This window comes from Barbus barbus (assembly GCF_936440315.1).
Source record: "Barbus barbus genome assembly, chromosome: 35".
Taxonomy (NCBI): domain Eukaryota; kingdom Metazoa; phylum Chordata; class Actinopteri; order Cypriniformes; family Cyprinidae; genus Barbus; species Barbus barbus.
Window position 1 is genome coordinate 3882823 of NC_136763.1, and position 17257 is coordinate 3900079.

General features: G+C 35.0%; 1 protein-coding gene across 2 annotated transcripts; it reads left to right on the forward strand.

Moving 5' to 3' along the window:
• Positions 1 to 523: 523 nt before the first annotated feature.
• On the forward strand, positions 524 to 14137 carry LOC306855135 (zinc finger protein 362-like). 2 transcript variants are annotated; one of them, XM_079393586.1, is made up of 9 exons: positions 524 to 771; positions 4997 to 5060; positions 5497 to 5743; positions 5822 to 5947; positions 6532 to 6877; positions 8886 to 9110; positions 9196 to 9274; positions 9510 to 9668; positions 11971 to 14137. In XM_079393586.1, the coding sequence occupies exons 2-9, from the start codon at positions 4998 to 5000 to the stop codon at positions 12085 to 12087; spliced, it is 1362 nt and encodes a 453-aa protein (XP_079249712.1). In that variant the 5' UTR covers positions 524 to 771; position 4997; the 3' UTR covers positions 12088 to 14137. The 2 variants fall into 2 exon arrangements, with proteins under 2 accessions (XP_079249712.1, XP_079249713.1); XM_079393587.1 differs by lacking the exon at positions 524 to 771 and adding an exon at positions 958 to 1466.
• The last annotated feature ends 3120 nt before the right edge of the window (positions 14138 to 17257 follow it).

Below are 17257 nucleotides of genomic sequence, written 5' to 3' on the forward strand. Positions count from 1 at the left end.
TACTTGAAGAGTTTACTCTTGTCTCTTTGCAGTTTGTGTATTGTATTGTAAACATAGCCAACCAATCAATATCAACAATGTTAATAATGTAAAACTATTTGTGTTATTCATCTTTATAAACATATTAATTGAAAGCCTTATGCTTAAATGATTGAAATGTGTTTTGTAGGCACAGGTTAAGTTCACTAACGATAAATATATATATACAATGTTTGTTTATTTGTATTTAGATAATAATAACTGGACTGGTTGTATTAGTAGGGCTTATATATTTATATTGTTTTTGTTTCCACACAGTATCTCTATTCTATTCCTGTTAAAATCCAACCTACTTACATCCCATGAGACACAGAGGTATAAATGGACGTTATGCAATTCTTCAGTGCTGTTACAAAACAATGTCTTATTTCAAATGGCTTTATATATATATATATATATATATATATATATATATATATATATATATATATATATAGAAAACGCCTATTACAGTATCTGTTCTTTCTATGATCGCTTCTGAATCTCTTTTGAGCTCAGTATAGTCGAAATCAGTTCTCTGACTTGTTACAGTAACACCAAATATGAAATAGTCCGATTATTTTGCTGCGGAAAGCTCTGATGTATATTTGATCATATATGATTTCTGTGCCTGCAGCACCCAGAAGTGAACGGCAGGCGACCCGGAAGGTCTGAACTCCCTCTGAAGGCAAAGCCGAAAGAACATCTGAACCTTTCGTTAAATCTAATAAATCCACCGTCGAGGTGTGCAAGGTATGTCTGTCGCGCTCTTTCCATCTTCACCATCGCATAGAATTTTTTTGGATGTTTGCACGATGCGTTGAAGCGACGCTAGCAGTCATTCGACTGAGCAAAAAGTTCAAATAAAAGAAAAAATAAATCAAAAGCGGACGCATGTTGCAACAATGTTGCATCCGCGCGCTCCCGCAGAACTGCGTCACTATAGAAATGTTACATTTTCGCCGGAGAGATGCGCGTCTGGTTCCATCTGCGAGATTTGTTCGCATCGCATGATTGTTGTAGGAAGTCTCTCGTTTTTTTGTTTTTTTTCCTCCTCTCTCCTGCAGCCGGGCTATTCAAACCTGCAGATCTAAGTAAACAATCATTCGCGCACTTAATACAAATAATGCGGCGTTTTACACGTCGCTCTTTTCATCTGAAATCACACGCTTTATTTTTCTGGCTAAAATTTTTGGGATCTGCAGAATATGGCGCCCTGTCCTTATAAAAATAAGACAGGCTGCCATTTTTGTTTTCCTTTTGTCTGAAATTTTTAATAAAACTGTCTGAGAATGTGGGAGAGGCAGACACCGGGGAGCTGGACTTTCAGAAGCGTCCGTTCGCCTCCGTTATTCTGCGACTGTTTTTAATTTGACGTTTGATCAAACGCGACGTGCTTTAATCGAGAATAATCTCAAGGATGCCGATACTATAAAAGAAAAAGTTGAGTAAGTTTTATCTCAGTTTATATCAAAGCTTCTGAGACGTGTCATTCTTCGCTAAAATGTTGATTTGATATGTACATGTCGTTTAAAGCTTCTGTGTGGTTTTTATTTGCGTGTTAAATAGTTTTAAATGTTGTCACTCACAGACTTCACCTCAGAGTCATTTACATGTGAAGAAACTAATAGCTGTAGATACAATTCTGTGTAGATTTGATTATAAAATGAAGCTTACACTATTGTAGCGTTTTTTTATCAGATGAATTTACATCTAAATAGTACATGTTTATTTTGGAACATTTACCATGGTATTCTTGGAAGTACCTTTGAGTTCTAAATATTGTATTTGAATTTCAGTGCTATTAGTTAATGGCTTTTCATTATAATTTGTGACTCTGGACCACAAAACCAGTCATAAGTGTCTTTTTTTATTTATTTATTGAGATTTATACATCATATGAAAGCTGAATGAATGAGTGTGGTTTGTTATGATAGGATAATATTTGTCTGAGATGCAACTATTTGAAAATCGCCTTTAAAGTTGTTCAAATGAAGTTCTTAGCAATGCATATTACTAATCCAAAATTAAGTTTTGATACATTTACTAAATATCTTCTTGAAACATGATCTTTACTTAATTCAGCCTTTTTGTCAACTTTTTTTTCTTTTATTTAACACAGATTTTGTGCTCGTAGGCCTCATTTATCTAAGCGTATCTTGTTTTTAAAATCAAAAAAGCATTATATGTGGATCATTTTGGCAATATTCACTCAAAAACTGAGGTGCAATAAAAAATCAGTTCCAAAAAGAAGCACAAAACCTGTGATCGCTGAATTAAAACAAGTTGATTCAAATATTAAATCCAGTATTTGGAGGTAATAAAGCATAGCAAGATATTTATAAGCGATTCTTTGAAGGCCCGTCATTTTTGACAACAACAAGGTAGAAAAAATCCCAGAAAAGTAAAAAAATTTTTTTTTTTTTTTTACATTTGGAAAGTTGTCAAGTCAGTAGGCTTTATTCGAATGTGATATCATTATCTAGTATTTACAGGAAAAAGTTCAAACTGGCCAGAACGCAACAGGAAAGGATTCCTTGAAGTGGTTGTATTGAACAAAGAGGACAATGACGTTTATCTTTCCGCCCTTCTAATTTTTACCTTTACCCATCTGGACCTTAAGAAACGGTTCCATACGGTGTGATTACTTTAGGCGTATAGTTTTCTTGCATTATGTCCATGACACTGTGCTATGAATGTTTTGGCAGTGCTTATGGGTCTTGAGAGTGTTTGACTAAAGGGCCTTGCAGAGAAATTCATTTAGCGGAGCCAAAAATAATAAAAGCGATATGTCCAAATATATAAGCCCAGACCCCGCTGAATATTTCCTTAATGATGCTGAAAGGTGTCTGTTTCACTTCCTGCTAAAACTGTGGGGTAGAGTTTTCACTTTTCCATATGAATCTGCCACATTTACATATGCATTTGACATTTTCAGGTTTTAACATTTAAATGCTCAAACATGATCTTTTTTTTTAGTTTATTTTTATGACTTTACATTCAGCTTTGCTTTGAAACTTTGTGTAAAATTTGTGATAAGACCAATAATTTGAAGTTTACACCATCACAGCAAATGCATTTTTATTTTGCTATTACAATTCCAGCAATTTAACAAGTAATATTCAAAGTGTCTTGCTTTAGGAAGTTGTAATTTTTTTGATTTTCCCAATGATTGTCATGTTGAGTTTGGCAATATTGAGTAATCTGCTGTGGGTGTGTGAACTGTTTCTGAACAAACAGCATGAGTTTGCTTGAAATGCTTGTTCTGTGTTGTATCATATTCATATCAATGTGTTATGAATAATGCTAAGTAATGTGCTGATGCATTTAAAGGCACAGTCTGCAATTAATAAGAGTATTAGCTCAAGACTTAAGCCAACAAGCCTCTGAACAATGGCAGTCATTCCATATCGCTATAATTAAGCTTTACTGTAACTCTGTACATAAAGCAGTACATGATCCCAGTGTTTGATTCCTTAAGAACACCGTTTAATGTTCAAATTAATCCTAAAATGTACTTTTCTGGCCATATTTCTAATGATTCATAAGTGTATGTTGTTTTAAAGAAAACTGCTCCGTTAAAGTTCACGCAAAAATGAACGTTTGCTGGAAATGTATTTACTTTCTGGTCATCCAAGATGTGGATGAGTTTGTTTCATCATCAGAACAGATTTGGTGAAATGTAGCGTTGCATGACTTGCCCACCAATGGATCCTCTGCAGTGAATGGGTGCCGTCAGAATGAGAGTCCAAACAGCTGATCACAATACATCACAATAATCCACACAACTCCAGTCCATCAATTAACATCTTGTGAAGTGAAAAGCTGCATGTTTGTAAACAAATCCATTGTTGCTTCTGGACTAAATTTCAGTCTATAATCAGTCCATAATATCTCTTCCTCCAGTGAAAAAGTCCATCTCCTATGGTCCTCTCACATCAAAATCCACTGACATCTTTGTTTGGAACTGTTTTGGACTCGTAAACGGTGCTTGATCTGTGCATATTTCTCTCCTGATTCAGATGAGACGTCTTTTTCATTAGAGAAAGTAATATTATGGATAGAGTACTTATAATGTAGCCAAAAGAAACCATTTAAAGTTAAAAACATCGCAATGATGGATTTGTTTCAAACACACAGTTTATAAATGGTAACTGATGGACTGGAGTTGTGTAGATTACTTGTGAATTATTGTGACGTTTTTATTAGCTATTTGGACTCTCATTCTGACGGCACCCATCCACTGGTGAGCAAGTGATGTAATGTTACATTTCTCCAAATCTGTTCTGATGAAGAAACAAACTCATCTACATCTTAGATGGCATGAGGGAGAGTAAATGTTCAACAAATTTTCATATTTGGGTGAACTATTCCTTTAAGTCCCAGCATTTAGTTTTTTTCAGTATCCTTGAGTATTTTATTGAACGTCATGTTTTATGATATACATACAGCATCATTTCATGAAAGTTAAATGGGTTGTGAATGTTGTTGCTGAACTAATGTACTGCACTAAGTTGCAATTTAAGTCATCTTGGATTAGATCTGCATTTCAAATCAATAAATAATCATGGGAGGGCAGTATTGATTCATGCATTATGTTTTTTCCAGTTTATTTCAGCTGCCTCACTCTCATTCAGTCACATATGAACCAAGAGCCTTCAGTGAGAAATTGTACATTTCTGTGAACCTTCCAGCAACCATAGTGTGATTTTTAAAGGCTATTGTGTGTTTCGGGCCTAGTCAAACATTGCAACCTTCAGATCCTGCTGCATTGCCCCCCCAAACTTTGTCATTATCAGTCATTATTGTCTTCTGATCTTTTAATCTCTCAGCAACAAGTAATTCAAATTAAATGTGCATTCCTGAAAAGATCCATTTGGTTTGTTCTCAGCATAAGGTTGGTCAAATAAAAGCTGCGTAACAATGAATGATGATAAAATAAAGCATCGTTAATCAAGCATGACTGTGTGTGTTTCAGAATGGCAGAACCTCGATTTAATAATCCATACTTCTGGCCTCCTCCACCATCTATTCCTGGTCAGGTAAGGAAACAAACATGCATCAATGGACAGACTTCATTAATTCTTGTCGTTTATCTAAACAGTTTAGCATCAATAATTTACTTTAGTTCAGCACTAGGCTTAATCGTTATTGTTTGCTAGTTGTCGTAAGTAGCAGATAAGGGCGTCAGGATGATAAAGTGTAGAGTTTAAAACACATCTTATCTTTTAAATGTTCTGTCAGATCTTTCTCTAGACCAGAAACACTTTTAACCCAATAAAGCCTGCTGTATCATATCAAATTTCTAAGGCCTCTAAATGATCAACATACTGCTGAAAATTCGATTTTTCTGTCTTGTTTCATAAGTCAGGCTTTACAGGATTAAACACATGTTCTTCGCATCATGTCAGTAGTTCAGTACCAGGAGGATTTGAACCACTGCTTGTTCTAATCTCACTTTCCCCCTTTTTTCCCAAGTTGGATAACCTCGTGCTGATCAACAAGATCAAAGAACAGCTCATGGCGGAGAAAATCAGACCTCCACACCTGCCGCCCACTTCTGTCCCTTCCCAGCAGCCCTTGCTGGTGTCGCCCACGGCCACAGAAGGCGGGCAGCACAATATATCAACGCCTAAGCTACAGCAGATGCCGGGCCTCCACGCTCACAGCACCACCCAGCCCGACATTGCCCTACACGCTCGACCCGCCTCCAGCACCGTCGCAGGTACATTCTCCACTGCATAGCACAGATCTGCTCACTGAGACACATGAATACTGCTAACTGTGCACATAATGTGGGCAGGTCGTATTCTGGGTGATGTAAACTTGAATCTGGACGATAAAACGGCTATTAAAGCGAGAGGATTGTGGGAAGACTGGCATTTGCGGCAAATCATAGACCAGCCATCCAGAGCGAATCATCTGTCAGGTACGTGAATGCAAATATGTTCTTGCTTGCATTTAAAGAACAGTTCACCCTTAAATGAAAAAAATATGAAAATTCGCTGACCTCAGGCTCTCCAAGATGTAGATGAGTTTGTTTCTTCATCAGATTTGGAGAAATGCAGCATTACATCACTTGCTCACCAAAGGATCCTCTGCAGTGAATGGGTGCCGTCAGAAGGAGAGTCCAAACAGCTGATAAAAACATCACAATAATCCACACGTCTTCAGTCCATCGATTAACATCTTGTGAAGCGAAACGCTGCGTGTTTTTAATAAACAAATTTTAACTTCTGGACAAAATACTAGTTGTCTCATCTGAAAGGGGAGAGAAATATGTGCAGGTTAAGTGAATTGCTTTTGGATTATTGTGATGTTTTTATCAGCTGTTAGAGCTCTGATTCTGATGGCACCCATTCACTGCAGAGGATCCATTGGTTCTAAAAATTTTCAAAAATAGCTTTCCATGAAGAAACAAACTCTAGATCTTGGATGGCCTGAGGGTGAGTAAATTATCGGCAAATTTCCATTTGTGGGTGAACTGTTCCTTAAAATGAGGTTCATTTTCAGGACTGTCACTGACGTCTTCTCGAACTGCCAACCACAACACGTCAGAGAGCATGACGTCGAGCACCCTGACCACTCCAACCACCAGCAGTCAGACGCGTCAGGGCGGCGCTCCTTCCCCACACCTCATCTCAGGACTGTCTGGCGGGCCAGGAATGGACATTATCAAAAACAGTGGAGGACTGGCAGGACTGCTGGGTCCTCCTCCGAAGAGCATAGGTCGAGGTCGCAAAAAGATCAAAGCTGAAAACCCCACTGGGCCGCTCTTAGTCGTTCCCTACCCAATCCTGGCCTCTGGAGCCGACCAATCAACTCTCACCATCACTGCCAAAGAGGGCAAAACCTACAGGTACAACTTCAGAAGATAACAATTTGTTTAAAGGGATAGTTCACCCAAAAATGAAAATTCTGTCATTAATTACTCACTCTCATGTTGTTCCAAACCCGTAAGACCTTTGTTCATCGGAACACAAATGAAGAAATTTTTGATGAAATCTGAGAGCTGCATAGACAGCAACAAAACTGACATCTTCACAACAGTAGATGCACCTGATGTTGAACCTGGATGCCCTGCACCTTGTTTACAAGCAGAGGAATGCACGCATGCATCATGGTACTTTTGTGAACGTGCGTTGTCTGACACGGAAGAGAAGAAATCGTTGAATAAAGTCATTATTTTTATTTTCTTTGCACACAAAAAGTATTCTTGTAGCTTCATAACATTACAGTTGAACCACTGATGTCACATGGACTATTTTACCAGTGTCCTTATTTCTGGGCCTTGAACGTCGTAGTTACATTGCTGTCTATGCAGGGTCAGAAAGCTCTCGGATTTGATAAAAAATACATAATTTGTATTTCGAAGTTTCGAAGATGAATGAAGGTCTTATGGGTTCGGAACGGCATGATGGTGAGTAATTAATGACAGAATTTTCATTTTTGGGTGAACCATCCCTTTAAAAGAATGCTTTGCCCTTTACCCCAAAATTAAGATTTTCTGCTCCAGTTTAGCTCTTCTGCACAATTTGTGATAATAATAATAGCATTATTATTGTTGTTGTTGTTGTTAGCATTATTATTACTAAATAAAAAAGTCAAATAGTTAGCTCTCATATTTCAGAATATTTACTGCATGCATTTCAAGTATGGTGCGTCAGGCTGCTTGCAACGCCAACGTAATAGGTTTGATTCCCAGAGAATGCATTAACTGATCAATTGTATAGTTTGAATGCAATGCAAGTCACAAAAGTATCTGCCAAAAAGGGCTGCATGAATATTATTATTATTATTTAGTCATTTAGCAGACGCTTTTATCCAAAGCAACTTACAAATGAGGACAACAGAAGCAATCAATTGTAGTATTAAAACAACTAAAAACAGATCCAAAACTAAAAGCTAAAACTTTATAAATACTACCTATACACATTTTAAAAATAAAGAAATTAAATAAAAATGACAAATGCATTCAACAAAATTTCAAAACTTAACATTTAAATAAAAACAAAAAATAAAGCTAAAAACATTTCAAAATATTAAAGAACAAAAGGTATGAGTATAATAATGATTCTAACATAACACTAAGCCAAACACCAAAATAAACAACTATATATATGCATATGTACAACACATACACATATATACATACACATGTACAAATTCAATATATATATATATATGTGTATATATATATGTGTATATGATTTCATTTCCATTTAGTTTGTTGAAGTATTAGACAAGATACGCGAGACAGAACGAGACCAAATGATGTGGGAAAAATGTAATTGCAATTTTTTTCTCTGTTAAAAATGGCAGTTGTGGTTTAATTTATGATTTATTTATTTATTTATTGCACAATTTGGCCAAAAATTTATATTTTAATTTATATTTTATATTTAATTTATATTTAGATTTTATATTATATTTGGCCAAAAATGTATACATCATTTTGATAATTTGATATTTCTAAAAATATTTTTAATAACAATAGTGATAATAATCATTGATTATCATTATCATTATTTATTATTAAATAGAAATATTAAACAAAATGTGAAATATTGCTAATGTAATGTTTCAATGTAAAATAAAAATGTACCATTTAAGAAAATATAAGAAAAGCATATCAAAAGCATTTCCATTTTATTTTGATTAATCATACAGCCCTAAATGTAAATATTGTAATGTGGAATGCCATTCTTTTTCATGTGTCTCAGCTCTTGGTGTAAACACAAATTTAATTTACTTTTCACTTTATGTGTCATCTAAATTGCTTTCATACCATTTGCAGATTTTACTGGCCACATAACCTATACTCAGTGCCCCACGTTTTCAGGAACAATTTGCATTTCATCTTTCAGATGTAAAGTGTGTCCGCTGACATTCTTCTCCAAGTCAGACATGCAGATTCACTCCAAGTCCCACACGGAAGCAAAGCCACACAAGTGCCCTCACTGCACCAAGTCCTTCGCCAACGCGTCCTACCTGGCCCAGCACCTGCGCATTCACCTGGGAGTGAAGCCGTATCACTGCTCCTACTGCGAGAAATCCTTCCGCCAGCTCTCACACTTACAGCAGCACACCAGGTGACTTTACAGCCTCGGTTTGTGCACGTGTTTGATTTGAAGAACTTCAGGTTGATATTTGTCATCACATTTTGCTTTGCTACAGAATCCACACAGGTGATCGGCCATATAAATGTCTCCAACCAGGCTGTGAAAAATCCTTCACACAGCTCTCCAATCTGCAAGTAAGACCTAAATATCTCTTCTTTTGCAATTGTTCACATAGTTCATTAAAAATGTCAAATATGTACAGTATTAAGTATACATAAAATGTCTTTTTATTTATTATATAGATGGATGATAGATGAGAAATGATGCTAGTATATATACTATATACACACACACACATATTTATAAACTAAACCTGAAAATAATATATATATATTTAAATTAAGTGAACTTTTTCTTTACTCCCCACAGTCTCACCAGAGGTCACATAATAAAGACAAGCCTTACAAGTGCTCCAACTGTTACCGCGCTTACTCTGACTCCGCCTCCCTCCAAATCCACTTGTCGGCTCACGCGATCAAAAACGCCAAGGCTTTTTGCTGCAGCATGTGTGGTCGAGCCTACACCTCAGTAAGTACTACAGCGTTCATCACTCTGACTCCTCCACCGCCCTGCATTGAGTGGAGTGGGATGTAGGTGTAGTTGTAGTTGTTGTTAAACTTTCAGACCCAAGAACCATGTGCTCTTAAAACAGTTCATGTGCAGTTGACATGAAATACTTTATGAAGATGCTGACATGCTGTATACTAAAAATGCTGATTCTTTTATATGCATGCAGTATTTATTACCTTACATTAACTGATAGATTAAAAAAAATTAATTGACACAATAAGACCATAAAAAGTTGACAAAAAAAGTCACAAAAAATCCCAAAAGGGTGATTTAGAAATGTTGGGGGAAAAATGAATGGTGACCGGTTACATTACCTAAGAAATGAAGCTCACTTCTTTTAAAATCTTGAAACGTATACATATATTTGAACAATTTCTGAACAAACAGATCCAAATGAGAAATACAGCTACAGTGGGGATCGAAAGTTTGGGCACCCCTTGCAGAATCTGTGAAAATGTGGATAATTTTACCAAAATAAGAGAGATCATACAAAATGCATGTTATTTTTTATTTAGTGCTGTCCTGAGTAAGATATTTTCCATAAAAGATGTTTACATATAGTCCACAAGACAAATAAATAGCTGAAATTATTAAAATAACCACATTCAAAAGTTTGGGAACCCTTGGTTCTTAATACTGTGTGTGGTTACCTGGATGATCTACGACTGTTTTTTTGTTTTTGATGGTTGTTCATGAATCCCTTGTTTGTTCTGAACAGTTCAACTGAGCACTGTTCTTCAGAAAAAATCCTCCAGGTCCTGCAGTTTTCCAGCATCTTTTGCATATTTGAACCCTTTCCAGCAGTAACTGTATGATTTTGAGATCCACCTTTTCACACTGAGGATGATTGAGGAACTCAAACACAACAATTAAAAAAGGTTAAACATTCACTGATGCTCCAGAAGGAAACACGATGCATTAAGAGCCGGGGGTGAAAACTTTTTGAATTTGAAGATCAAGGTAAATTGTACTTCATTTGTCTTCCAGGAAACATGCAAGTATCTTCTGTCGCGTCAGAAGGGCAGTACTAAATGGAAAAATATGATATTTCAACAAAATAAGAAAAATTTGGACATCTTCATCCTGTTCAAAAGTTTTCACCCCCCGGCTCTTAATGCATCGTGTTTCCTTCAGGAGCATCAGTGAATGTTTGAACCTTTTTTAATTGTTGTGTTTGAGTCCCTCAATCATCCTCAGCGTGAAAAGATGGATCTCAAAATCATACAGTCACTGCTGGAAAGGGTTCAAATATGCAAAAGATGCTGGAAAACTGAAGAATCTGCAGGACCTGGAGGATTTTTCTGAAGAACAGTGCTCAGTTGAACTGTTCAGAACAAACAAGGGACTCATGAACAACCATCACAAAACAAAAAAACAGTCTTGGGTCATCCAGGTAACCACACACAGTATTAAGAACCAAGGGTTCCCAAATTTTGAATGTGGTTATTTTAATAATTTCAGCTATTTATTTGTCTTGTGGACTATATGTAAACATCTTTTATGGAAAATATCTTACTCAGGACAGTACTAAATAAAAAATAACATGCATTGTGTATGATCTCTCTTATTTTGGTAAAATTATCCACATTTTCACAGATTCTGCAAGGGGTTCCCAAACTTTCGCATGCCACTGTATATAAAATAAAATGTGACCATTTAAATATTTTTAGTTTTTTTAAAGATAATACCACTAGTGTTATTTTAGTATACAATATTATAGTTTTTATTAACAGTTTGAATTCGTTTTGATTATTTTTTCATTTTACTTTTCGTTAAAGTTTTAGTCATTTTGATATTAGGTTTTGTTTTTAATCTCTATATAGCTTTTATTAATTTTTAGTTTATTTTAGTACGCTATTAAACTAAATAAAAATGATAAATGTTGCCTTGACAACTAGCTGAAACAAATAATTGAGGATTATTTTATTTAACTTCAATTAACAAATATTTTAATAGTATACTATAATAACCCTGAGTACCACAGTTTGGGAACCACTGGGATGTGGCACTTCTTATATTGTCCTTTATTTTATACATTATTAAAAACGAGAAACAATTTTATTTTACAGCTTTCATATCAAATATTTTTAGTGATTTATTTATCTAGCTGTTATTTTACATTTCCATAGTAGTACCAGATTTCGAGAATCTTTTCTTACAGAAAATCCATAAAATAGTTTCATGCTGTGTATAGTCTTTTAACACTATTTTTATTCTTCTCCTTGTTTCATAAACATGTGTCATTAACGTCCCTTTCCAGGAGACCTACCTTATGAAACACATGTCTAAGCACACGGTGGTAGAACATCTGGTGAGTCAACACTCGCCACAAAGGACCGAATCGCCCAGCGTTCCCGTTCGCATTTCCCTCATCTGAGCACGCTGGTCCTGGACCAGCCCACAGTCGCTCAGTCTTTCCCAACCTTGGCATAAACAAGCAAAATCGCCTGTTCTCGGTGGTTTGACATTTATTTGTGTGTGTGTGTGTTTGTTAGTTTGTTTCGGGTTTTGAGAACATTCCAACATGTATTAGACTGTGTGGATAGAGGCTCAAACTCAGCAGCGCTTTAGGAAGTTTCTATTACACACATTCCTCTTCTCCGACTCATTGTTGAGTTGAGAGGGAATAATCGGGAAATCCAAAGATGGTTTCACAGCACTTTCAGGCCACACAGGTTTGGCTTTAAATGTTTCTGGTCTGTTACGACAATAAAGGCATTGCTCTTGGCAGCTAAATGTTTTGGACTGTAGGTATTATGCATTATAAAATCAGAAGACGTACGTTGTATGTTTAAAGCTTGGACCAAGTCCAGTACCTCCTCTCATATTTTTCTATGCTGTCTGGGGGAACAAAATGAAAAAAAAAATCCCCTTCTTTTGGGCAACTCAAGTCGGTTTAGAGACCAGTGGTCTTGTGTTTGGGTAATGTCAATCATACAATAGTTTTCTTTCATATTAAAACTGAAATATAAACTGAAAATAGCTTTAGAATTAAATGTTAAATTCTCAAAAGACTGTTATAAATCTGACTTTATAGACAATTCAGCAGACGATTTAGATGTTTTGCGAGATTAATCCTTTAGTGCTTTACAAATTCTGGTGCCAAAAATGGAATATGGTTCCCAAAAGACCCTGATGTTTCAGAATGGACACGTATAGTGTTTAAAAAAACCTGATACGATTCAAACCCACTGCATTGTGTTACGGATGTCAGCATGCACTTGACATTCTAGCCAAGAAATGTCCAAACTATTATATTTAGAATAAAAGAAAATGAAGGCTTTTTTTTTTTTGCATAAGAGGCATGTCTAAACTAAAAATTAGAAAGATTTTTACATAAAAAAAAAAAAAAAAAAAAAAAAAAAAGTTTCTTATGCTCAACAAGGCTGTATCGATTTGATCAAAAATACAGAAAAAGTCATTTTGTAAAATATTATTGCCATTTAAAATAAGTTTACTATTTTAATATACTTTAAAATGTAATTTAGATGTATGCAATAAATCAGGATATTGGAATGATTTCTGAAGGATGTGACTGAAAACTGGAGTAATGATGCTGAAAATTCAGTGCTGCATCACAGATATAAATGATCTAATACAGTATATTAAAATAGGAAACCAATATTAGAAATTGCAATAATATTTAGCAAATTACTGTTTTTTTTCCCTGCATTTTTGATCAAATAAATACAGCCTTGATGAGCATAAGAGACTCCGTTAAAAACTTTTGAACGGCAGTGTGTTTATTTTAATATTAGTATTAATATGATATTATTTTTGTTTTGGGTGAATTTTATGGAACGTGTCATAAAAATCTTATTGGTCCTTAGAAAATAGGCTTCATTTTCTTTTGTTCAAAATATATTTTAGTGTTTATTCTTTTGATTTTGGCGTGAAATATATGACCTGGACATGTTCTTGTGAGATTCAGCCATTATAAATTTTACACCGGAGAGAACGATATTTGGGGAAAAAAGCTGTAGAGTTGCCCATGAGATTTGTGTAGCTGTATCAACGTCTAGAATACCTCCTTGGCTTATTATTCATGTTTATACTTATTATCATGTTGAAATATTAACAACTAACATGTTAATTTTACACATTTTAAGCCTTAACCATTTTATCACTAGTTGTTTACCATTACATTTTCTATATATTTTATACCATATTGGTGTTTACTTGTGTACTCAGTACTTTTCTGTCATTTTATTTCCTAGCATGAACATGCTGTAAATAAACTATACAGTACATAAGTGTTAACCAGTTTATATAAAATTACTACATGTCTAGTTATAATAAAATATACCTTTTGAATTGTCTTGAATTGTGGTACTCTATAAGGTTTTCCGTGGCTGCTACATGCAAAGTCAAGACACGGAGAGGGAACATACTTTGTAAAAGTAAGCAAATAAATAAATACAATTCTGTAGCAGTCTATGTGCTCATTATATGTTTATACATGCATATGTTTACACAGAACTGCATTTGCCTTTTTTTTATTATAATGTAAATGCATTGATGTTGAGACCTGCATGTTGAAATCTGATCTTCATGTCACTTCAATGTAATAGTTCACCCAAAAATAAACATTTGCTTACGATTTACTCACCCTCAGACCATCCAAGATGTAGCAGAGTTTGTTTCTTCATCAGAACAGATTTGGAGAAATGTAGCATTATATCACTTGCTCACTAATGGATCCTCTGCAGTGAATGGGTGCCGTCAGAAAGAGAGTCCAAACAGCTGATGAAAAACATCACGATAATCCACAAGCACTCCAGTCCAACAATTAGCATCTTGTGAAGCGAAAAGCTGTGTTTTTGTAAGAAACGAATACATCATTACAACTGTGAACCATTGCTTCCAAATAATATATCTATAATCCATAACACTGCTTTCTCCAAAAATTATAAGAACGAATTGTTGGGTCTGAATCAAGAGATAAATATGCACTGTTTATAAGAAGAAAAAACAGTTCTAAACAAATGTTGGTGGATTTTGATGTGACAGAACAACAGGAGATGGACATTTTCACTGGAGGAAGAGTTGTGGATTTTTGTTTTGGTAGAAAAGTTAAAACCCCTTAATAATGGATTTATTTTATTTCAAAAACACAGCTTTTCACTTCTCGTGTGGATTACTGTGATGTTTTTATCAGCTGTTTGAACTCTCATTCTGACGGCACCCATTCACTGCAGAGGAGCCATTGGTGAGCAAGTGATGTAATGCTACATTTCTCCAAATCTGTTCTAATGAAGAAACAAACTCGGATGGTCTGAGGGTGATTAAATTGTCAGCAAATGAACCGTTCCCTTAAATGAGACGTGTAACTTGAATGTTTTCACTTTTTACCTTTTGTTTAAAAATAACTACTAATATAATTAATAATGCTAAATGATACCTTCATATTACAATGGAATCCAGTGTTAAAAGCAACACATTTCTGGTTTGGTGTTGGTGAAGGGGGACTTAAACCTTAGACAAAAGCGCCTGGACTAGAAGACGGCGTTTTCAGACTTGTTATTGACTGTCATTATGTCAATTATGTTTTCCTATGATGGAAAGGAAAGGTTTTTTTTTTTTTAGATTAGATGTAGACAAAAAAATGGGATGAGACCTTTATTTAGAAATATTTAGGTTTACAAAAATAATAAAATTTACACTGAAAAGAAAAAGATATTTATGTAGGTAGAGTAGCTTGATCTTCCCCCTCTATGACACGACTCTCGGCGGTGACTTCCTACAGCAGAATGTGAACAAAAATCATTAGACTGAGCCATCAGCATTCTTACTCTTTTAACAAATTAGATTTAAATGAATGTTCTTGTTTAAGGGTTATACTTCCAATGCAGTTCACCTCGGCCAGTAGCGTCAGGCACTTAATGTGCTCTGACATTTGTGCTGTTGTCTGCTGTAGCTGAATATTCTCTTCTTCAAGCTAATTTATCCTGAGGAAGTAAAATAAGAAATGCAGTTTTGGGATTGGAAAAACAAAAGTACCAGTCAAAAGTTTGGGGTGAGTAATAATTTTGTAATGTTTTTGAAAGAAGTCTCTTATGTTCACCAAGGCTGCATTTTTAAAAAAATCTAAATATTGTGAAATATTATTATAATTTAAAATCACTGTATTTGAATGCGTGTTAAAATGTTATTTATTCATTACTCGTCATCAGTGTCACATGATCTTTGGGAAATCATTCTAATTTGCTGATTTGCTGCTAAAGAAACTGTTATTATCATCAATGTTAAAAAGACACTACTTGAACTTTTGAGCGGTAGTGTAAATACAGTATCTCACAGAAGTGAGTACACCCCTCACATTTTTGTAAATATTTTATTAAATCTTTTCATGTGACAACACTGAAGAAATGACACTTTGCTACAATGTAAAGTAGTGAGTGTACAGCTTGTATAACAGTGTAAATTTACTGTCCCCTCAAAATAACTCAACACACAGCCATTAATGTCTAAACCACTGGCCACAAAAGTTAGTACACCCCTAAGTGAAAATGTCCAAATTGGGCCCAATTAGCCATTTTCTCTCCCCGGTGAAATACACTTTTTTTCATGTGACTCGTTAGTGTTACAAGGTCTCAGGTGTGAATGGGGAGCAGGTAGGTTAAATTTGGTTTTATCGCTCTCACTCTCTCATACTGGTCACTGGAAGTTCTGAAAAAAAAGAATTGTTGCTCTACATAAAGGTGGCGTAGGCTATACGAAGATTGCCAAGACCCTGGTTCTGTTCTGGATGCCCTGCAGCTCCTCAAACATCCTCCTCTGCTCTTCTGCGTCCTGCTGAAGCTGGGCGTTCTGTGACTGATGAGAAAGTGTGAAGGTATGTATTCGGTGTCATTGATTAGGTCAGAGCAGGGATTCCCAAACTTCTTGTCAGTCAAACCCGTGAAAGATTTACTTGAAATACTACCTGAGAAGTTAGTATTTCAATAATTTACCAATACATTTGCATGTTTGCAGTGTTGTTTAATGGTCAAATGTCATGCAGGGAAACTAATTACATCTTTTTTTTTTTTTTTTTCAGAACATGTTTTTTTTTTGGTATATTGTGATTTATATTTGTTTAATTATTCATAAATAGGGCTGCACACAATTATATTGATTATTTTGTCATGTACGGCAATTTTAACAATGACATTTCATCTCATATGGAAACGTCTCATATTGCTGTCTTAATGCATATTATCTATTGCATAATATTTTTTATTAGTTTTAACTATAAAAATGAAGACAAATATAGTTCAGTTGTAAATTACAGTTATGCTCTAAAATAAAAATTAATAATTACAAAATATTTATATAAAAATTTAATTATTTTACACTACGATACCAATATTTGTCTTAAATTACTAGTATTTATGTCTAAATTCTTCACTATCAAACATTTAAACCCTCTTTTAACATTTAGAATCTAGACATTTTGGAAGCTTCTGTCTACAGAAATCATGAAAATGAGTAAATAAAGTGAACCAAGAGTTTGTGAGAAGCATTTTCTGTGAAGGGAGCCACTTGGAGATGTTGAAAAACACTGC

Excerpts from the sequence above, each read along its gene's own strand:
- LOC306855135 (XM_079393586.1), top strand. The coding sequence starts at position 4,998 with ATGGCAGAACCTCGATTTAATAATCCATACTTCTGGCCTCCTCCACCA. Across the intron at positions 5,744-5,821 it reads CGCCTCCAGCACCGTCGCAG|GTCGTATTCTGGGTGATGTA; the intron begins GTACATTCTCCA and ends TAATGTGGGCAG. Across the intron at positions 9,275-9,509 it reads CACAGCTCTCCAATCTGCAA|TCTCACCAGAGGTCACATAA; the intron begins GTAAGACCTAAA and ends TACTCCCCACAG.